This window comes from Capra hircus, chromosome 9 (assembly GCF_001704415.2).
Source record: "Capra hircus breed San Clemente chromosome 9, ASM170441v1, whole genome shotgun sequence".
Classification (NCBI taxonomy): domain Eukaryota; kingdom Metazoa; phylum Chordata; class Mammalia; order Artiodactyla; family Bovidae; genus Capra; species Capra hircus.
The window spans coordinates 27745386-27769638 of NC_030816.1; the positions used below are offsets into that span (position 1 = coordinate 27745386).

A 24253-nucleotide genomic window follows, 5' to 3' on the forward strand; every position below is an offset into this window, starting at 1 on the left:
CTCTCTTGTCTATTCCAAACAGAAATTATTCAGGCATTTTCATTCAAACAACAAACATTCATTAAGTGCCTGGATAATGGGAACAGAGTTAAGATTTATAATTCATTTGGTCTCAGAAAAGGTGCATTCATATAAACTCAATCTGTGACTGTTATCCACAGTGAGAAATGCATTTTGCATGGCAGATTGGTACACAATGCTATATTTATGTATAGAAATAAAGTTTCATGAAACAAGACTTAACCCCTGTGCCATGCACTAGAGCCTTCTACTGGACTCAGTTCAGTTTCTTTTCATTTTGTTGTGTGGAAGCCTACTAAATTAATTTCATAGCCCACTAATGAGTCTAGAATTACAATCTGAAAAGCACTATCTTAAAATACAGGAAAGAGATTTGTGTTTTGGAGAGACTACTGTATTTTAAAAACTAAACAGAGTTAAAAATACCGGAGGGGTTGGAGAGGGGATGGCAAAGGAAAAAAGAGGGAGAAAGAGAGGGAGGTAAAATAAACAGGGGGTTAGGGGGAAGCAGAAAGAGATAATTAGAAAAGTATATATAAAAAAGCCAGAGAGGGTTAAAGAGAGAAAAATAAAGGCCAGAGTCAAAGAGAAAGAAAGACTTCTGGGGTAGTTTCTGGGGTGAGAGGAAAGGTCACAGCCTAGTTTCCTTGGGCTGAGGAGCTGCTGTCGCCATCATCTCCCTCCCATGGAGCGAACTAGCTGCTAATCATTGATCACTGCTTCCCAGCTGCTCTCATCCTTAAACCTTTAAAGACTGCACCCCTGGGTGTTTGGAAAAGATAACAGGAGTGGCCCATTAAACACTTTTTTAGCCTGCAGTGGAGATGAGAGTATTATCTGCAGAGGACTAGATGAAATCAACGGTGGCGTGGGAACCCTGGAGTGACATGTGTATAGAGACACAGCATTGAACGTGACACCATGGAAAGTCAACAAAGTTGAGCTAAGCACAGCCTAGTGTCACGCTAACTTCATGGGTGTGAAAACATGCCCTGACTCTGTGTAAGAGCATCCTCTCATGAGTGAGAGGATCCCCTAGCCAAAGCTGAAACCCAGGGGCATTCCCTCTAAGGTCAGCAGATGCTGTTTATTGTGAGATGTTCTTAGCAAATAAATTCAACCTATGGTCCTAATACAGTAGACAGTTATTTAGCTCATCCGCCATTGGAAGGATCCTAAATTAGACAGTTTTTACCAAACTCTACGTATTACATTGTGAACCATTTCTTAGAGACAAATGTTTAAACAAGTGAGACATACACCTGGAATAGGTGAGCCATGGAATAGTAGGCACTAATAATACACATGTTCATGTTCTTCTTAATCTCCACCGATTGGCATATATTGCTTAGTTAAAAAGTGCTGAGAACTGGGAGTGTACAATGAGGGCAGGGTGGTCCTGAATACAGTGCCCCACCTGCCTGGGCTCAGCAAGTTCTTCCCTGCAGGCCTGTCTCACTCTGCGTCTGGTCACAGGTGCAAGTGGAAGCAGGACAGAGAGGAAAAAAAACGCTAAACCCTTGATGTGTTCACTCTTTTCCTCTATTAGAAGGTAGTAGGGAAACAAACAGGAGAGGGCAGAGGGTTTATGAGCAGGAAGCAGAATAGGGGAAGAACTAAAGTGATCAAAGATGGATAAGGTGGGCCGTGAGAGATGCTCATGGCGCCCCACGCATGCTCGGATAGTAATGGAGGCGGGGGTGAGAGTCAGCACATTTCAACAGACATTTACAGAGCACTCAATTTAGCTACAATTCAAGAGGCAGCAGGGGAACTTACAACTTAGGATGGCAATAACCCTAAAGAGCAGTAACACTGTTCCCAGAACGTCTTAACCTCCATACCATGTTATGAATCAAGCAAAGTGTGCCTGCCCAGGAAGCAAGTCTACATTTGAGACAATAGGCTCGGGACCAGGAAAAGAATAAAGGCATATTCTCTTTAAATATTATAAAAAAAAAAAAAAGTTCAAGCTCAACAGGGCAGAAACACTATGTTTGCATCTGGAGCCGCCTATAACCCAGATCATGTCAGAGGATCAAAATAAAGGCTGTTCACACTAATAATCCAGTATTTTTACCGCTGTGGTTATAAAAGCAGTTGGTAACACTAGGCATTTACAGCTTAGTGATAGACAGCCAGTTCGTCTGGGTTGGAATGTCAGTTGCTGTTTGACCTTGGGCAAGTTAGATAACTTCTCTGTGGGGTTTCCCCATCTGTAAAATGAAGACGATAGTTAAGACCTACTTCCTAGAGTTATTGTGAGAATTGCGTTGATACAGGTTAAGGTACTTAGAACAGTGCCCATCACACACTGCTCAGGAAGTGTGGCCTGATGTCGTTTTTCCCTAATCAGCACCCACACACTGAGGGAGTGGCATGAGTCAAAGGGAGGGGTCACGCTCAAAGAGGATATAACTGAGTGTTTGGGCTGACAGTGCAGACACTGACCAGTCTGGGGTTTAAGATCCGCTCCTAAGAAATGTCCCGCAAGAGCACGGGCGACCATGTCCAGCTCCTCCATCCAGTTTTCCATACCTCTGCTTCAGGAGCTCCTGGCCTACTGGCTCCTTGCCAGCTGATCACTGTCAATATATTTTACATTGGTTGTTACATACCTCATTTAGAAAAAGAGTACTTGTTTGCCTCATAATTTCAAGACAAACTGATAAAGATTATGAATTATCCAGAAATCAGTAGACACAAATGTACATAAAGTTAAAAAAACTTGCTATATTTTAAAATATACTAGAACCTGAACCATAACAAGATGAGGATTTGGACCATCTCACATAAATCTAATTTCTCTTGGTTTTGGCACAGCTTTAAAAATCTAAAATTGAATAGCTGACATTTTAAGAACCTAGTTAGAGTTTCAATTTAAAGCAAGTGCACACGCCACATGCACACACACACACACCCCAAAAAACAACACTCTTGAGCAGTTGCCATGACAACATAATACAAAGCCTACCAAGCTCTTTGTTATCCTGCTGAAGACACTGTGCAAAGATACTCATGTTAGATTCTTTACTAATTAAGTGGAAAAGGTTAACAAAATTCGAGATTCACATGGTTTTTTTTTTTTAATCTGTGCTAAGACTCAGAAAAGCAAATACTAAATACTGTAAGAAAAAGAATTTAAAAATAACTCATCAGCAAGACCAGTTACAGATCAAAGTAGACACAATGTTGAAGGAAATGGGAAGATGTTTTTCTTTTATCTTGTATGCTATATTCCCTTCAGTATCTGCTCCTCCTAAATTGTGCTATACTATTTAAATGGAAGAATCAATTCAAATAATACAGTTTGATAACAGAGTCTCTTACTTTACCAACACATTTAAATACTTTTCCCTCTTTGGCCCCCTCTAATATCAGCTCATTTGGGAGCTCATACTTCCGTATGCTAACTAGACCTAAGAAGGAAAACCTGTTTCTAAGTTAATGAGCTCTTATGTTTTTAAAAAGAGAAAAAAAAAAAATAGTGACAGAGGAGAGAAAGAAGGGATAAATAGACCTTTTGGAGGCTGTGATAAAATAATCTTGGTTTTCCTTCCCCTTCTCTGGACTAGCCATCTCTGTGTCTCTTCTCTGGAGAAGGCAATGGCACCCCACTCCAGTACTCTTGCCTGGAAAATCCCATGGACAGGGGAGCCAGTGTTAAACCCAGACCCCCTTAGGGCTCACGTGTAGATCATCTCAGTCTGTTATTCTCTTAAGTGGTGTCATCTTTGACCAATGGCTTCAGGTATCATCAGTATGCATTCACAATCCCAGAGCCTCTTGTCTGAGTTCAGATCAGTTGATCCAACTGCTTCCTAAACATGGCCACTTTGGTTCCCCCTTGAAAGGCAAATGGGGTTCTCCTACAGTGCTCTTTACCTTGATAAATGGCAGGTCCTAATAGGTATTAAGTACCTATTTGCTAAGTAAATGAATGAATGAATCAATCAATCAAACCTACGGCACAAACCAAAAATCCTAACGACCATCCTTGGTAAGGCCTTTTTTCCATATCCAACTCCTCTCTATTTTACTTCCCAGACATTTCCTAGATTCATCTCATTTCCAAAATTCTCCCAGCCACTACTCTCTAAGCCACCAGTCTTTGCCTGGATCACTACAGTAGCCTCTTAACAATCAGAAACACACAGATATAGTACAGACAGAAGTCAGGCAATCAGTATCAATGGTTTATTAAACTAACTGATAAAGTTGGACTAAGAAAAGGGAAGAGAACATTTACTAAATGTCAACTCTATGCCAGACACTGATCTAGACACATTACATATTCCACCTCACTTAATCACCACAGTGACCCATTTTCATAAAAGAAACTCAGCTGAGCACACGGCATCAGGGAGCTACTCCTGGTCACAACCTCCGCTTTGTTTGGTCCCCAAAAGCAGAGAACAATGATAAATACAAAGAAGAATGTGACGATGGTGATGATCACAATGTAATGAGAACATATTTCCGACATGGATCTAAGCACTTTGCATGCATTATCTCAGTGAAAGTGTCACCACCCTCCCATGAAGCAGGAATTATTATCACATTTGCAGATAAAGAAACTGAGCCACACAGAACTTAAAATTACTTGCTCAAGGTAAAAAACCCCTAAAGTGTCAGAGTGTTTATTTAATTTACTAAACAGCAAGTTAAAAGAACTGGTGAAGATACCGTGCTAGAAAAGAAAAACCACTCCTGCCCTCAGGGGTCTGGCAGTGAACTTGAGGAGCTTGTCTCCAGGGTCAGATCTGTTTTTTCCATCCTGGCCCTACCCACTGTAGGGCCCAGCGACTTCAATCCCATTTCTAAAGGGCGCATTTCAAGCACAGGTCAGGCTGCCAGCCTCTTCCGCATGCCCGTAGATTCCCAGTTCTCCTCCACCAGGATACCAGGAGGAGATGCTTTAGTGCTTATACTAATTTGGTCACAATATTTCTCTTACAAAGTCTTAAAGGCATGAATACAAAGATTATTTTTACAAGGTCTAATCTAGTACTTACAATTTTATAACTCCATCTGGGCACCTGGAACAGAACTGCTGGCTGCTCTTGTCTTGTTTATGTTGACTCTGCCCCAGCTGCACAAATCTACAAATTACAATGTGTAAAAAAAGTAAGCTAAAGGAACTACCTGCCACAAATTCAGCAGATGACACAAACTGTACGGGTGTTCGAATGACAGTAATATACTTCTATCAGAAAAGCACACAGAGGACCCCATGTGACACAAGACTCGGTTTATAAATGATGCCTGATGTTAGAGTGGGTTTATGAGAATAGAGGAGGGGGAAATGCTTACAGTTTAAGTCATAACCATGGCTATAAAAATGAAAGAAAACATTTACTTTGTTGCATTCTGTTTACTCAAACGTGGTATAGAACCTGAGCCAAATGTTCCTGAGGCCAGAAAGATGATCGTAAGCCCTTGCGGATCTGAGGGTGACTGCAGCAGGAAACAGAGGGAAACAAGGGGAGAGGGATGGTGCTTGGGTGAGATAAATGACAAGGAAATGGCAGATCAGGCTAGAGACCCAGCTCCTGAAGCAAGGACGCTGCTAAGATCCCAGGACAAGGACTTGGTTCCTCAGGACCACAAGAATCCCCACGCGTACAGCAGCCACTACTAAGGGTACTTTCAACAGAGACAGGGGGCTGAGGAGACCACCTGCTGAGCTTCACTGGCCCACCATGCCTCCTCAGAGAAGCCTCCACCACACTAAACCGGACTTGTAGCTAAGGGCCAGAGCAACCCAGGCCCGCTCAGCAAGGTCAGAGGATGCCTATAGCAATGGGCCCCTGATATTTCTCAAGTACACCCATCCAAGGTGTGGCCTGTGCTCCATGCATCCATCTGACCCTCAGGGATGCAGCCTGTAGTTTTTACTAGGTTTTTTAAAGGTCAGGAAAAGTGCTTCAGAAACTACCAATTATTAAATCATTACAGTGCAACGAAAAACTTTTAAATTAGCTTAGTCTTGTCCAGCTTTCATCTTCAGCGAGTGAACATCATTGACATGTATACTTATGCTCTCTGCAGTAAGTAGAGTCATATTAGTCACTAACTCCAGATAATTCATTCTTCTAGACCATGTTGCTTACAGAGGTCTACTTCAACTATTTGAGTTGAGTGACAGAGTGTGACAGCTGTTATGAATGCACTGTGTGTCCAGGAGTGAGGAGGGTGTGGCTGAGTTCTGAATGACTCAGTTGACTTCCAGTAGGACAGTGATACATAGTCATACCAGTGCTTCTGCAGTTAAGAAATGCTATATATTTCTATATTTTACATATTCTCCAGCAGATCTTACTAACTTGAAGTAGAGAGCGAAAAATAATCAGTTCAGTGGATTCTGCAAAACAAATACCCTCCTTAAAAAAGACCTGAAGACTAGTAATCATTTATATTACATTTTACATAAGCCAAACTTACATAAGTGGGATCATGTTCATTTGAAATAATTATGAATTCTTAATACATATATTAATACTAGGTTGAGGGGGTGTTTAAATGGGTGTTTAATCCTTAGGTTTTTGAGGATTTGAGGGTGAGGAATTCTTTAGAGAATCTGATAACTATTAATCTTCTCTGCGAACACACACAGACACATTTTTATGTACGTGATCTTATGGATACCTTTTGGTAGATCTCCACCTTTTAGCTAGATCTTCCTAATAAAAGTCTATAACACTCTGAATTGGTACATCACTGCTTCCTTTTTCCTCCTCAGTCACCACTCCCACAGTGCCACATCCACCCCCTCCGCCCACCCCAAGCTAAATTGAATACAAAGTCCTCAACTGTCAATATCCCAAGTTCATTCTGTAAGAAGGTGCTTGATCTTGAGAATTTGTTAATGCAGGAATGCAGAAATGCATTTGAACTTCAGTCTGCAGTTTACATTTGGGCAGTGAAAATATGTGTAAGTATCATAAACTTTTATCATTCAGGGGCCCAAGAGTCTCAGGCAGTAAGCAGGGTTTTTAACTCCAAATATAAGTTGTTTCAGAATCTGACCTAAATGCTACTATTCCAAGTGGAATTCACTTCCTTCTATATGGCTGATCACTTTCAATTTTAAAAGTTATATTAGATGTAAGTTATTGTAATAAATTTGCATTTGTCCTTAATTTCTCTTGAAAATACCTTACCTTAAATAAATGGAAAGATCTTCGTCTGAGAGGCCATCTGAGAGGTTGATTCCATACACCTCTTTCATAGGCTGGACTACATTCTGGGGTCAAAAAATAAGGGAATCAGGAAGAGTTCTTAGACATCTAGCACGTTAATAATTTCCAAAAACGAAGAAAACGACCCTGTGAATTTTCCCATAAAAACCATCACAATGTTTCAACGTATTCATTACATTTCTAAGTTAATGATTTTTTAAAAACTGTATTTCATTTTCACTAAAACAGTTTATTTTAGATAAAAAACTAGTTGGTAATTACTAATTGCTTTTGTATAATGCAAGAGTTGGCAAACATTTTCTGTGAAGGGTCAGGCAGTAAATACTTTAGGTTCTTTGGGTCACATCATCTCTGCCACAGCAGCGTAATTCTGCTGTTACAGGGTGAAAGCAACCACAGATAACATATAAACAAATTGGTAAGTCTGGTTGTAAATTAAACTTTACTTAGAAAAAACGGCAGCAAGCTGCTTTGGCCAATAGGCTGCACTTTGCCAATGCCCAGAATAACACATTTAGTTCCCATATCATTACCTTTTATTTGCCATGTCTACCTCAAATGACTTCTGGCTCTTTCTAGAAATCCAGTCCCCTAAAGCTAGATTTGATTTTTCTATTGTTCACTTGCCTTTTGTTTTCCCTCAATGTACTATCCATATCAAATTCAACAGGATGAACTTCCCACTGGGATTAGGCAGAGATTGTGAGGCCCAGGTGCAAACCCTGCATTCCCGTAATGTGCTAAGCAAGGGAACAAATGGACCTCAAGTGGATGGGTTGCTCAAAGAGGGACAGGATTCACTTTAAGAATTCTGAAGTGACAAGAAATTTACTGTTACACGTGGACGCAAAAATAGCAATTTCAGGAACCATTTTCAGTAATATCTTTGCCAAATGTATTCCTCTCTGCAGCACCTCCCACACCGCGCATGAGAATGGTGGAGTGAGGTGACGTGACTCTCCCTCGCTCTCGGCCTTTCAGCTGAACGCGGGATTCTGGAGTTGCTTGTCCAGAGCCTCACTGCACAGCAGCCTCTCCCGGGTCCCTCACCTCTGTCACTTTGGCACTGTCGCCCAGGTCGGTCATCTTCACTGGAGTGGAGCGCTGCGACACGGAGCCCTCCTCCTCTCGGTCGGTCCCGGAGTCGTCTTCCGAGCTGCTGGACACCGCCTCCTCGCTGGGCGGCGGCGGGGCACTGGCGGCTGTCTTCCGCTGTAACACAGCTTCTTCTCTGTTGCTCTTATTTCTTTAAAAAGATGAATATGGATGTGAAGCATCTGTAAACTGAACCCTCAGTGCTCACCGTGTATCACCCTGTCCCAAAGCCTTAGTCCTGGAGAAGTGTTAAGCAAATGACTGTGAGAAGCTAGCGTCTGGATTCAAGCTGTGCTGAAGGGAAAAGTTTAACATTTTATCATGTACATGAACTGACCTTCTAGGAATTTAAGTGTTGCTATGAATTCAGAGAAAAAAAGCAAGTATGTGCTTGCAGTGTGCAGAAAAGCCTTTCTACCACTTGGCTACTGTGTCTTCCCTTTTGGTAACTGAAATCAGGATTTTCAAAATTTATAGTACAATAGAAGACTGTTATGTTTGAGATATTAGTGAAATTACCTATAACTTGTAGAAGCATTAAGAAAGGGTCGATAGCCAAATCCATGTGTATTTCTGGCCTTCCTATGAATTTTTATCAATCACAGTGGCAGCTGATTACTTGTACCAAAGTAATGAGCAACTGATGAACATAAAATACAATTTTAAACTGTTTTAAAACAATTTAAGTAGTGAATAACTATGTTTGCTGACGATGTCTTCTAATAATAGAGAGTGGATGAGGGGAAACAGAAAAAAGTACGCATTATTTGCTTTTATTTCAGTGCCAAATTTGAGAGTAGTCAGAATACTGTTTTTTTCTTAATTAAAAAAATGTATGGTAATATTTTTGGATTTTATGAAAAATATTTAATATATTTAATATTCTTACTTGAAAAAATTCTCTGCAAGGGACTTGAAATACAATATTCTACATTTTCTAGAAAAGAAAGGAGTAATACTATCTAACCATGGGTTATTAGATATTAGAGAAAATAAATTCATTTCTGACTTTATGAAACTAAAAATTAAAGTTGATACATGTCAGAACTGTACACTAATTCTTTTAAATTCCTCATAGCACCTGGTCCAGGACACATATTTAAGCCACATTAAGTGGCGTATCTGGGAAATAGTAATATCAATATATATCTCATTGTATAAATCACACATGTAGTTAGAATCCAATTAAGACCCTGTACACACTCCCAAATACAATTAGGACTCAGAATCCACAGTCTGGCCAGGGCCTAGGAGAATTCTTATCACTGAGATCACTCAGGTCAACGGTAGTAACAGAGACGCACACACTAGGACACGTTTCATTCCAGTCTCCAAGCATAAAGATTTAAACATGGTTTGTTCTCTTCTTCGTACTACTGTATACAATAAAATAACAGTCATCGCCCACACAATGTTAAAGTAATACACAGAAAATCTATTAAGTCCTCTGTCTGAGCATTTGCTTTAATGTTTCCTCCGTGTGCCAGCAAAAATAAACACAAGTATACATTTTTACCTAAGTCTTCTATGTTGTGGGAAACAGAGGATGTGGAGTTATTAAATGACATACATAACATCTGCTACCTAACTTTATGCCATCTACGAAGCATTTAATTTAAGTAAAATGTACTGTGTTGCTGAAATTCCCATAAATTCTACTTTCGGTGTCGAACATGCTTTAATAATCCCAGTGCTATAAATAAGCTATCTGTATAGATGCAGCGGGCTTCCTAGGTGGTGCTAGTGGTAAAGAACCCACCTGCCAATGCAGGAGACATAAGAGGCGCAGGTTCTATCCCTGGTTCAGAAACATTCCCTCGAGGAGGAAATGGCAACCCACTCCAGTATTCGTGCCTGGAGAATCCCATGGGTGGAGGAGCCTGGCGGGCTACAGTCCATGGGACCACAAAGAGTCAGACACGACTGAAGTGACTTAGGACGCCCATAGATGCAGTGTAGGTACTGTGCTGTAAACTATATGACCTGAAGTTATTAGTTTTGGGTGAAAATTATATTGCAAGTGCTATATTATTTTATGTGAATCTTTAAAATTTTATTCTACATGTAAATCTTACCCCAATACTGATTTTCCGGTTTCATCTGGCTTACGTACAGTAAACGGACTTGGATCAATACCAACGGTCTTAGGCATGAAGTCACTGAAGAAAGGGGAAAAAATTCCATGTGAATCACTGTCCATCCAGATGGTTTCAGCTTCCCTCTCTATCCACATTCTTATACTGTTCCTTCTTAGCCTTCAGAGGTATACATATTTTAAGTGAAATACTCAAGGGAGTTTAGGTGATCTGGGCCATAAGACCCCATGAATTAATGGCACTCAGTAACTTCAATGTTAGCAGTCTTCACTGTGAATTTTCTCTGATTAAGAGGCCCAACGATTTTGAATTCAAGATTTTGTTTCCTGGAGCAGAATTGATATCTGAATTACTATTAAGATTCATCTCTGGTTGTATATCATGATTCATTTTCAAGTAAAATTAAACTCATAAAACTGAGGGCAAGACACTAAGCTGCTCAGTTTTATGGACAATGTTTTTATTACACTATAGCACCTAAGGAGGCAGACACAATTATCAAAAACACAGTGGTATGAATTGAAGTATCAACATCTGTCTCATTAGTCTGGAATTAATTCATTATAACACTGGAACACTTTAAATAGAAACTTTTAATTTACCACTTACTGTGATAAGCTGAAGCTACTTCCTCATGATACAGGGGCTACCTTACTATTACTGCTGAAGCCAGACGAAACTCCTTAATAGATGCCAAAGAAGCAATGGTTACATGATTTGTGCAGATAAGACTCATAACTTCTGGCAAGGATACTGCTCCAAGCATGTGACTCAATATTACATTTTTTGAAGGAAAAGAAAGTAATATTGAATCTGACTCAAAACGCCTACTTAACAGTTTGAAAATGTTCCATTCAAATGTAAGTGGTTTAATTTTTCTTTCTTTTTGAACTACTCAGTTGATCCTCATGATTTATGGATGACATATTTGAGAATTTGCTACTCACTAAAATTTATGTATAACCCAAAGGAAAATGACGATAACCTCACAGTTAAAACTGCTAAACTTTAGCAAGTATAACTGAAAATCAAGCAAGTAAAAATTCCAAACTTTCTATCTGAAATCAAAGCAAAATGTAGAGTGACTTCTAGGAAACAAACCATGAAATATGTTTCACCATGTACTATATTAAGTTTAGGCACACATATATCACATTTGAAGAAAATGTGAAACAAAGGGTAAATACAAGAATGCAAACTTTAGTATAAAACATAATGGTCAAAAACTGATTTTCTGAGCCTAATTTTCTTAATCTAGACCCATCATTTTCCTAAAAGGCCCCACTAAAGTCCAAAAGAGACAGAAAAATGAAGTATGACAGACCAGGATGGAGAGCTGTCCAACATTAGAAGGACTGCCTCCTGAGTAATGGGCTCCCAACTGCAGAAGGAATTTCAGAGGTTGGACAACCGCCTGCAGCAGGCATGCAGAAGAGTAAAGGAAGGCATAGCTAAACAAACTAGGAAAGCCACAGTTCCCCAGTGCTTCCAGTTTCAGAGAATTCACAACATACCGTGCTGAACTCGTCATAGCCAAGCAAAAGGTGTCATCAAAGCTACTCAGCTCGTATGGTCGAAAGAACTCATTGTGGATGTCAATCTCCTCTTCATATTTGTGAAATTTCTTCACTACTAACTTCTTTAAGTTCGCAGCACAGATAACTAAGAGAGATACTGCCTGTTACTCTTAAAAGTCTTCAGATTACATCTTATAAACATTTCTGTCATGTCAACTGTGTTCACAGAGAGTACACTGAACGAGGCTCAGATCGTGCCTCTGGCACTTACACGCTTGGGACCGGAACCAGACATGTGCACAGAACATGCATGGCAAAGCTGAGCAAGACAATCGCTAAGGAGGCAGAGGCCTCTGGAAGCTGGGGTGGGAGTGGGGAATTATTTAAGAAATCAAATCACTCAATCCTTTAAATTCCTTTTTTCTCTTAAATAAACACCTACTGCCATAGAGATAAAAATTCTGCAGCTATTTTATTAAATTTTCCATTATATTTCAAATCCTCTTTATTACGGGCAACATTAGGTTGTTACATTCCTATCTTTTTACCCAAAACAACTGAATCTTCTTCAGTTCAGTTCAGTCGCTCAGTCGTGTCTGCCTCTTTACGACCCCATGAATCGCAGCACACCAGGCCTCCCATCACCAACTCCCGGAGTTCACTCAGACTCACGTCCATCGAGTCAGTGATGCCATCCAGCCATCTCATACTCGGTAGTCCCCTTCTCCTCCTGCCCCCAATCCCTCCCAGCATCAGAGTCTTTTCCAATGAGTCAACTCTTCACATGAGGTGGCCAAAGTACTGGAGTTTCAGCTTCAGCATCATTCCCTCCAAAGAAATCCCAGGGCTGATCTCCTTCAGATGGACTGGTTGGATCTCCTTGCAGTCCAAGGGACTCTCAAGAGTCTTCTCCAACACCACAGTTCAAAAGCATCAATTCTTCGGCACTCAGCTCTCTTCACAGTCCAACTCTCACATCCATACATGACCACTGGAAAAATCATAGCTTTGACTAGACGGACCTTTGTTGGCCAAGTAATGTCTCTGCTTTTCAATATACTATCTAGGTTGGTCATAACTTTTCTTCCAAGGAGTAAGCGTCTTTTAATTTCATGGCTGCAATCACCATCTGCAGTTATTTTGGAGCCCCCCAAAATAAAGTCTGACATTGTTTCCACTATTTCCCCATCTATTTCCCAAGAAGTGATGGGACCAGATGCCATGATCTTAGTTTTCTGAATGTTGAGCTTTAACCCAACTTTTTCACTCTCCTCTTTCACTTTCATCCAGAGGCTTTTTAGTTCCTCTTCACTTTCTGCCAGGGTGGTGTCATCTGTATATCTGAGGTTATTGATATTTTTCCCGGCAATCTTGATTCCAGCTTGTGTTTCTTCCAGTCCAGCGTTTCTCATGATGTACTCTGCATATAAGTTAAATAAGCAGGGTGATAATATACAGCCTTGATGTACTCCTTTTCCTATTTGGAACCAGTCTGTTGTTCCATGTCCAGTTCTAACTGTTGCTTCCTGATCTGCAGATAGGTTTCTCAAGAGGCAGGTCAGGTGATCTGGTATTCCCATCTCTTTCAGAATTTTCCAGTTTATTGTGATTCACACAGTCAAAGGCTTTGGCATAGTCAATAAAGCAGAAATAGATGTTTTTCTGGAACTCTCTTGCTATTTCCATGATCCAGCGGATGTTGGCAATTTGATCTCTGGTTCCTCTGCCTTTTCTAAAACCAGCTTGAACATCTGGAAGTTCACAGTTCATGTATTGCTAAAGCCTGGCTTGGAGAATTTTGAACATTACTTTACTACCATGTGAGGTGAGTGCAATTGTGCGGTAGTTTGAGCATTCTTTGGCATTGCCTTTCTTTGGGATTGGAATGAAAACTGACCTTTTCCAGTCCTGTGGCCACTGCTGAGTTTTCCAAATTTGCTGGCATATTGAGTGCAGCACTTTCACAGCATCATCTTTCAGGATTTGAAATAGCTCGACTGGAATTCCATCACCTCCACTAGCTTTGTTTGTAGTCATGCTTTCTAAGGCCCACTTGACTTCACATTCCAGGATGTCTGGCTCTAGATGAGTGATCACCACCATCGTGATTATCTGGGTCATGAAGATCTTTTTTGTTCAGTTCTTCTGTGTATTCTTGGCACCTCTTCTTAATATCTTCTGCTTCTGTTAGGTCCATACCATTTCTGTCGTTTATTGAGCCCATCTTTGCATGAAATGTTCCCTTGGTGTCTCTAATTTTCTTGAAGAGATCTCTAGTCTTTCCCATTCTGTTGTTTTCCTCTGTTTCTTTGCATTGATCACTGAGGAAGGCTTTCTTATCTCTTCGTGCTATTCTTTGGAACTCTGCATTCAGTTGCTTATATCTTTCCTTTTCTCCTTTGCTTTTCGCCTCTCTTCTTTTCACAGCTATTTGTAAGGCCTCCTCAGACAGCCATTTTGCTTTTTTGCATTTCTTTTCCATGGGGATGGTCTTGATCCCTGTCTCCTGGACAATGTCACGAACCTCCGTCCATAGTTCATCAGGCACTCTATCTATCAGATCTAGTCCTTTAAATCTATTTCTCACTTCCACTGTATAATCATAATGGATTTGATTTAGGTCATACCTGAATGGTCTAGTGGTTTTCCCTACTTTCTTCAATTGAAGTCTGAATTTGGCAATAAGGAGTTCATGATCTGAGCCACAGTCAGCTTCCGGTCTTGTTTTTGTTGACTGTATAGAGCTTCTCCATCTTTGGCTGCAAAGAATAGAATCAATCTGATTTCGGTGTTGACCATCTGGTGATGTCTATGTGTAGAGTCTTCTCTTGTGTTGTTGGAAGAGGGTGTTTGCTATGACCAGTGCATTTTCCTGGCAAATCTCTATTAGTCTTTGCCCTGCTTCATTCCGCATTCCAAGGCCAAATTTGCCTGTTACTCCAGGTCTTTCTTGACTTCCTACTTTTGCATTCCAGTCCCCTATAATGAAAAGGACATCTTTATTGGGTGTTAGTTCTAAAAGGTCTTGTAGGTCTTCATAGAACCATTCAACTTCAGCTTCTTCAGCATGACTGGTTGGGGCATAGACTTGGATTACCGTGCAGTATGATTTATGATTTTGCCCAGAATTTCAAGGTTAACAAATGCTTCTTAAAAGTTAATTAATAATTTGTAAAGAACTCATTTGCAAACTTCTTACTTTATGGGCTGCACCATACCATCCAAAAACAGGATGGTCAAATGTGATTAGATGGAATCCTCACCTGGAGTGTTCCAGATTGGCAATAGATTGTCGCATCCTTTCACAATTGAGAAAACTGGCTTGTCCGTGGTTGAAGAATCAATAATAGAATCAAGAATAAACTCTATTTCAAACTGATCAATTATTTAAACTTGGATACATTGTTCTAATATGTTAAAATACATCTGAAGGTATTCTTTGAATGTAAAAAGTTTCCTGCCTTTCTGACAAATTAATATATAATTTAATCTTCAGTGACTAAAATATAGTTTTATACATACATCTGTACCTTTTTTCACTGCTTAGATATAGGGAGAGTTTTTTTTTCTCCTTGTGAATGGGTCCTCACTTCCTCCCCATTCCCCTCAAATATGTAGGAATATACTAAGTACTAATTTTAAATGATGAAATAATATATCCACTAAACATCTGAGTGACATACCTGATAACTGGTAAGACACAATACAAGGTATTGGCCTATTTAGATAAAAGAAGTATAATACAATCTCTACCCTTTAAAAAAAGCTAAGATGTCATAATCTCTTATCTATTATAACAGCAACATAACACTGAATAGCCATTCATTTCTTTCTAATAAAATGTTATATGAAACAAATGCTTCAAGATCATTTAATAATAATTTCCAAATAGGTTGGCATAAAAACTAAAGGAGAAACAGCATACCTACCTTCATCATAAGGCAGTGGTAAATGTTTTATTACCTCTGGTGTCCACCAGTAAGTGTAACTATTAAAAAAAGAAAAAAAAAAAAACGGATTAAAATGGGCCAAATGTAAATGTTGGTTTTCTACAATTCACTAGATAAAATGTGTTATCTAGACAAACGAACGATCGTGGGGGGTGGTTAACACTGGGATAACAGGAAAGGCTCCTAAAGTTTTGCTTGAGACTTAGCATGGGGGGAAAAAAAAAACGACAACAACAGAAAAGGGATAAGTCTGCTGCTTACAAAGAATTCATTCAGTCTTTCACCATTTATTAAGCACTTACTGTGTGTCAAACACTGTTCTACACTTTAGAAATGCCATTTTGAAAATAAAGAGAAAGCAGAGCTACAGTATTGTTCCTGTCTTTACCAGCACAGCTTCATGCTGGAAAGAGAAATACACAAGATAAGAGGGAACTGTGCACAGCCCAAGAGGTGGAAGGAGACAGCACAGCATCTCTGGGAGCACTCAGGTGTCCTGGTAGAGCTGCGCTCAATACTCTTTTTAAAGAGCAGAACTGACACTGGAAATGGGCAAATGAAGTCTTGATGTTCAAAAGCAAGAGGGTGAAAAACTCCAAAAACTATACAGCAATGAGTGTGATATCAATGTAGGGAAGATAACAAATCAAGTAGTTACTAGAGATGGGAGTAACCTAAGATGACCAGTGACTTCTATGAATCCACATCTATTCATAGAAACAAGCCACACCAGGCTATTCTCATTTCCTTTTCTAAAAAAATCAGATTATCAGATCAAAGGAATGAAAAAGACATGGGCTAACTCATTTAAGAGGGTGTAAGACTCTGATGCTGGGAGGGATTGGGGGCAGGAGGAGAAGGGGATGACAGAGGATGAGATGGCTGGATGGCATCACTGACTTGATGGACGTGAGACTGAGTGAACTCCAAGAGATGGTGATGGACAGGGAGGCGTGCTGTGCTGCGATTCATGGGGTCACAAAGAGTCGGACACGACTGAGCGACTGAATTGAACTGAAATGATGTGTGTTAGAGCGGAGAAGGCGATGGCACCCCACTCTAGTACTCTTGCCTTAAAAATCCCATGGATGGAGGGGCCTGGTAGGCTGCAGTCCATGGGGTCGAGAAGAGTCGGGCACGACTGAGCGACTTCACTTTCACTTTTCACTTTCATGCATTGGAGAAGGAAATGGCGACCCACTCCAGTGTTCTTGCTGGAGAATCCCAGGGACGGGGGAGCCTGGTGGGCTGCCGTCTATGGGGTCGCACAGAGTCGGACACGACTGAAGCAACTTAGCAGCAGCAGCAGCATGTGTGTTAGAGAGAGAAAGAACTCACCCACGAGCAAGCACAGGCATAAATTCTAATGATGACAGACAGAATTGGCAGAGCAGGAAAGCAGAGAAGGTATCAGTGCACACATAAATAAATTACTAAAAAACGGTTACTTAGGAAAAAGAAGAAAACATTATAAAGAACATGTTTTAACTCAGAATGCACCATGTGGAGAAAAAGAATTAAGAGCAAATTAAGAGATCAGGCCACAAATATTTTAAAAATATTACTAAACTGTATCCTTATGCAAAATAAAGCTTAACAATACTTTTCAAAAAAGCTAGAGTCATCAAGACAGTATTGTACTGGCACAAAAATGGAAATAGACACCAATGGAACAAGATAGAAAGCCCAGAAATAAACCCACACACCTATGGGCACCTTATCTTGGACAATAGAGGCAAACAATGGGAAAGAGACAGTCTCTTCAATAAGTGGTGCTAGGAGAACTGGACAGCTATGTTAAAAGAATGAAATTAGAACACTTCCTAATACCATACACAAAGATAAACTCAAAATGGATTAAAGACCTAAACGTAAGACCAGAAATTATAAAACTCTTAGAGGAGAACATAGGCAGAACACTGCATAACATAAATAACAGCAAGATCCTCTATGACCCACTTCCCAGAGTAATGAAAATAAAAATGAACAGGTGGGACCTAATTTAATTTAAAAGCTTTTGCACAGCAAAGGGAACTATAAACAAGGTGAAAAGACAACCTTCAGAATGTAAGAAAATAATAGCACTGAAACAACTAACAAATGATTAATTTCCAAAATATACAAACAGCTCATAAAACTCAATACCAGAAAAACAGCCCAATCAAAAAGTGGGCAACTATGGAAGATGGTACGGAGATCCCTTAAAAAACTAGGAATAAAACCACCACGTGACCCAGCAATCCTACTACTGGGCATATACCTTGAGGAAATCAAAATTGAAAAAGACACAAATACCCCAATGTTCACTCAGCACACTCACGATAGCTAGAACATGGAAGCAACCTGCATGTCCACTGACAGATGAATGGATCAAGGAGCTGTGGTACATATATACAGTGGATTACTCAGCTATAAAAAGGAATGCGTTTGAGTCAGTTCTAATCAGATGGGTGAACCTAGAGTCTATGATACAGAGTGAAGTAAGTCAGAAAGAGAAAGATAAATATTGCAACCCACTCCAGTACTCTTGCCTGGAGAATCCCATGGACGGAGGAGCCTGGTAGGCTGCAGTCCATGGGGTCGCCAAGAGTCGGACACGACTGAGCGACTTCACTTTCACTTTCACCCATTGGAGAAGGAAATGGCAACCCACTCCAGTGTTCTTGCTGGAGAATCCCAGGGACGGGGGAGCCTGGTGGGCTGCCGTCTATGGGGTCGCACAGAGTCGGACACGACTGAAGTGACTTAGCAGCAGCAGCAGCGATGCACATACATGGAATCTAGAAAGATGGTACTGATAAGTTTATTTGCAAATCAGCAGTGGAGAAACAGACATAGAAAACAAATGTAAGGACATGGCTTGGCGGGGAGGAAGAAGAGGGTGAGATGTATGGAGAGAGTAGCATGGAAACTTACATTACCATACGTAAAACAGATAGTCAGTTTTGCTGTATGACTCAGGTAACTCAAATAGGGACTCAGTATCAGCCTAGAGGGCTGGAAAGGGGAGAGAATGGGAGGTTCAAAAAGGAGGGGACATAGGTATACCTATGGCTGATTCATGTTGATATTTGGCAGAAAACAGCAAAATTCTGTAAAGCAGTTTCCTTCAATTAAAAAATAATTTTTTTTTAAAAGTGGGCAAAAGACTTAAACAGACATTTCTCCAAAGAAGATACACAGATTACTAATGTGCTAAGTCACTTCAGTTGTGTCCAACTCTTTGTGACCCTATGGACTGTAGGCTGCCAGGCTCACCTGTCCATGTGATTCTCTAGGCAAGAATACGGAAGTGGGTTGCCACGCCCTTCTCCAGGGAATCTTCCTGACCCAGGGATTGAACCCGTGTCTCTTAGATGACTAATAAACACATGAAAAGATGCTCAACATTGCTCATTATTCAGTTCAGTTCAGTCGCTCAGTCGTGTCCGACTCTTTGCGACCCCATGAATCGCAGCACGCCAGGCCTCCCTGTCCATCACCAACTCCCGGAGTTCACTCAGACTCACGTCCATCGAGTCAGTGATGCCATCCATCCATCTCATCCTCTGTTGTCCCCTTCTTAATGCAAATCAAACTGCAATGAGATATCACCTCACACCAGTCAGAATGGCCATCATCAAAAATCCACAAACAATAAATACTGGAGAGGGTGTGAAGAAAAGGGAACCCTCTTGTACTGTTGGTGGGAATGCAGACTAATACAACCACTATGAAAGACAGTACAGAGATTCCTTTAAAAACGAGAAATAAAACTACTATATGACCCAGCATACTATATGATCCCCACTACTAGCCATATACCCTGAGGAACCCTAAACTGAAAAAGACACATGTACCCCAATGTTCATTGCAGCACTATTTACAATAGCTAGGACATGGAAGCAACCTAGATGTCCATCAACAGATGAATGGATAAGGAATTTGTGGTACACAGACACAGTGGAATGTTAGCCATAAAAAGGAATGCATTTCAGTCAGTTCTAATGAAGTGGATGAAGCTAGAGCGTATTATACAGAGTGAAGTAAGTTAGAAAAAAAATATTGTGTATTAACATCTATTTATGGAATCTACGAAGATGGTACTGATGAACCTACTTGCAGAGCAGCCGTGGAGATGCAGACATAAAAGAAAAGCTTTATGGACACGGGCTGTGGGGAGGAAGGAGAGGGCGGGATGAATGGAGAGAATAGCGTGGAAACATATGCACTACTACCATTTGTAAAACAGATGACCAATAGGAATTTGCTATATGATCCAGGGAGCTCAAACTGGGACTCTGTGGCAACCTAGAGGGGTGGGAAGGGGTGGGAGGTTCAAGGGGGGTTCAAGAGGGAGGAGACATATGTATACCTATGGCTGATTCATGTTGACATATGGCACAAATCAGCACAATATTGTAAAGAAGTTATCCTTCAATTAAAAGTAAATAAATTTTTTAAAAGTCCATCTCTTCTAAGTGGGTCTCAGAAGGAAAGAAGCCCAAAGAAATACCTGCTCTGGGGAAGCTGGGCTGAGATGGATGGAGGAGGAGAGCATCTGAGAGGACTGAGCCCAGGACTGGGAGGCATTACCTCCCCAGCCAGCACAATCACCCAGGGGAAGAGCCCCTGTGGCGGGACAGAAATCTACTTCCGGACTGGGTATCAGAAGACAGGTGATGGCAGGTGCGTGCCACTTCTGCCTCTGCATAAACACCTAGTAAGTCAGCTTCTTTTCTCTTTTTCACTCTCCAGTATTAAGAGTGTTCAATTCCACTGGCTCACACAGAAAGGTTAGGAAGATTTTAAAAGGCTCTTTAACTCCACTAGTAAACTTGGGAGCTCTCTGAAATAACATATATGGATCTGAGCAAAGCAACTGATATATGTGAACAAGACAGAGACATGTGGGCAGGATGATGGGACAGTGAAGTGTTGACAGCATGGTTAGTTACAGCTGTTCAAATGATTCCAACCAAAAATCACATAACAGTGTCAAGGCAGAGGGAGTTGTTGGGTGGTATCCCACAGGGCTCTGCTGTCTACCCTATTCTGTTTAAGGACTCACCCTATTTCAACAAGGACTTACATTAGGATCAAGACAGCCAACTGATTAATTCTGAAGAAGCTACAAAGCTAGAGGAAATAGCTAATAAATAGGATACATGTTTACGTATTTTTTCTGGAAGCAGGCAAAGCATATACAGGCAAGACAAGATGGCAGAGATAAGGCATGGCAATCAGTTCAGTTCAGTTCAGTCGCTCAGTCATGTCCGACTCTTTGCGACTCCATGAATCGCAGCACGCCAGGCCTCCCTGTCCATCACCATCTCCCGGAGTTTACTCAAACTCACATCCATCGAGTTGGTGATGCCATCCAGCCATCTCATCCTCTGTCGTCCCCTTTTCCTCCTGCTCCCAATCCCTCCCAGCATCAGAGTCTTTTCCAATGAGTCAACTCTTCACATGAGGTGGCCAAAGTACTGGAGTTTCAGCTTTAGCATCATTCCTTCCAAAGAACACCCAGGGCTGATCTCCTTTAGAATGAACTGGTTGGATCTCCATGGGACTGATCTCCCTCCAGTCCAAGGGACTCTCAAGAGTCATCTCGAACACCACAGTTCAAAAGCATCAATTCTTCGGCACTCAGCTTTCTTCACAGTCCAACTCTCACATCCATACATGACTACTGGAAAAACCACAGCCTTGACTAGATGGACCTTTGTTGGCAAAGTAATGTCTCTGCTTTTCAATATGCTATCTAGGTTGGTCATAACTTTTCTTCCAAGGAGTAAGCGTCTTTTAATTTCATGGCTGTAATCACCATCTCCAGTGATTTTGGAGCCCCCAAAAATAAAGTCTGACACTGTTTCCACTATTTCCCCATCTATTTCACATGAAGTGATGGCACCAGATGCTATGATCTTAGTTTCTGAATGTTGAGCTTTAAGCCAACTTTTTCACTCTCCTCTTTCACTTTCATCAAGAGGCTCTTTAGTTCCTCTTCACTTTCTGCTTTAAGGGTGATAGGGCATGTTAAAAAGACTTGGGAGTTCCAGTGGATAGGAAGCCCAGAGAATTAACATTACAATAGCATTGCTGCAAACAGTCACTGTAACTTTGTACTTCATGATAAAAAAAAACAGATTACCCAGGACAAGGGGAATGATGGTACCAATGGTCCCAACAACACTTGGCACAAATTAGACCAAAGTCGGACTACTATTGGACCTAGGTTTGAATTCCACAGTTTAAAAAGAGCACTGACATAAACTGGAATACAGAAGAAAGCCTTCTGAATGCTAAACAGACTTAAAACCACAGTACAGGAGAAATAGTTAAGAAAGTGGAGGTATTTAACCTGGAGAAGAGACTTTGAGAATGTATGAACCTGTCTTCAAATATTTAAAAAGTGAATGAGAAAACTGTGTTCTTAAGGTTTCAGGGGGTTAAACTAAGATTAGTAGGTAAAGTTACAGACAAACGGATCTCAGCATGGTATGAGAAAGAATGATGTGAGTGAACTGTCCGAAAACGACTACCTCTCAACCTGGTTGACAAACCAATGCCAGTCAAGCACAGTACAGCTGAGCCCCACCTGGGAAGACACAGAGGGAACTCATATATCAGACAGAAGATAGTGCCAGGAAATCTCCCAACTCTGAGTCAAAGAGACAAATAATGTATAATGCCTAAAAATACCCTGGTGACTTTATTAACACTGATTCAAAAATGGCATCTGAGATGATATATGACATATTAACCTATTTCAGACTTCCCTGGTGGCTCAGATGGTAAAGCATCTGACTACAATGCAGGACACCCAGGTTTGATGCCTGGGGTGGGAAGATCCTCTGGAGAAGGAAATGGCAATCCACTCCAGTACTATTCAGAACAAAGCTTCAATCAGCAGTTTTGAACAGATTCATAAACATGGGATTTTGAGTCACAAAAGTAGTTATCTTGAGAGAACTGGTTTGGATGAATTCCAGGCAAAGCTAGTTTATCCCCTCTTCCCTTATCATTTTATAAAAATACTGTTTCAGAATAAATCATTGGTAAACAGTGTAAAATACAGATGGTCACAAAGTTTGGAAACACAGACAAATATATAATAAAGTATTCACTAATAGTATGTTATAAAATAGATCTTAATCATCTGAATAACCACGATAGTATGGTCACTCACCTAGAGCCAGACATCACAGCATGTGAAGTCAAGTGGGCCGTAGGAAGCATTACTATGGACCAAGCTAGTAGAGGTGATGGAATTCCAGCTGAGTTATATCAAATCCCAAAAGATGATGCTGTGAAAGTGCTGCACTCAACATGCCAGCAAATATGGAAAACTAAGCAATGGTCACAAGACTGGAAAAGGTCAGTTTTCATTCTAATCCCAAAGAAGGGCAATGCCAGAGACTGTTCAAATTACTGTATTATTGCACTCATTTCACATGGTAGCAAGGTAATGTTCAAAATCCTTCAAGTGAGGCTTCAATAGTACATGAACCAAGAACTTCCAGACGTACAAGCTGGATTTAGAAAAGGCTGAGGAATCAGAGATCAAATTGCCAACATCTGCGGGATCATAGAAAACTCAAGAGAATTCCAGAAAAACACTACTTCTGCTTTGACTGTGTGGATGACAACAAACTGGAAAATTCTTAAAGAAGTGGGAAAACCAAACCACCTTACCTACCTCCTAAGAAACCTGTGTGCAGGTCAAAAGGCAACAGTTAGAATGGGATATGGAACAGTGAACTGGTTCAAAATTGGGAAAGGAGTTCATCAAGGCTGTATATTGTCACACTGCTCATTTAACTTGTATACAGAATACACCAGGTGAAATGCCGGACTGGATGAATCACAAGCTGGAATCAAGATTTCTGGGAGAAATATCAACAACCTCAGATATGCAGATGATACCACCCTAATGGCAGAAAGTGAAGAGGAACTCAAGAGCCTCTTGATGAAGGTGAAAGAGGAGAGTGAAAAGGCTAGCTTAAAACTCAACATTCAAAAAACTAAGATCATGGCATCTGGTCCCATCCCATCACTTCATGGCAAATAGATGAGGAGAAAATGGAAATAGTGGCAGAGTTTATTTTCCTGAGCTCCAAAATCACTGCAAACAGTGACTGCAGCTGTGAAATTAAAAGATGCTCGCTCCTTGGAAGAAAGCTATGACAAACCTAGTCAGCGTATTAAAAAGCAGAGACATCACTTTGCTGACTAAAGTCTGTATTGTCAAAGCTATGTTTTTCTTTTTTTCCAGCAGTCATGTACAGATGTGAGAACTGGACCATAAAGAAGGCTGAGCACCAAAGAATTGATGCTTTTGAACTGTGGTGCTGGAGAAGGTTCTTGAGAGTCCCTTGGACAGCAAAGAG

The 24253-nt window shown here is 40.7% G+C and overlaps 1 protein-coding gene across 2 annotated transcripts in view; it reads right to left on the minus strand.

Moving 5' to 3' along the window:
• Window positions 1–24253, minus strand: part of FIG4 (FIG4 phosphoinositide 5-phosphatase) — a 167446-nt gene that overhangs the window by 52979 nt on the left and 90214 nt on the right. For both annotated transcript variants that reach the window (XM_005684577.3, XM_018053077.1), the window contains 6 exons: window positions 15861–15919; window positions 11929–12076; window positions 10394–10477; window positions 8274–8469; window positions 7185–7267; window positions 5037–5123 (listed from right to left, as the gene is read on the minus strand). In XM_005684577.3, the coding sequence (XP_005684634.1) occupies window positions 5037–5123; window positions 7185–7267; window positions 8274–8469; window positions 10394–10477; window positions 11929–12076; window positions 15861–15919 (657 nt within the window). The remainder of the gene's footprint in view (window positions 1–5036; window positions 5124–7184; window positions 7268–8273; window positions 8470–10393; window positions 10478–11928; window positions 12077–15860; window positions 15920–24253) is intronic.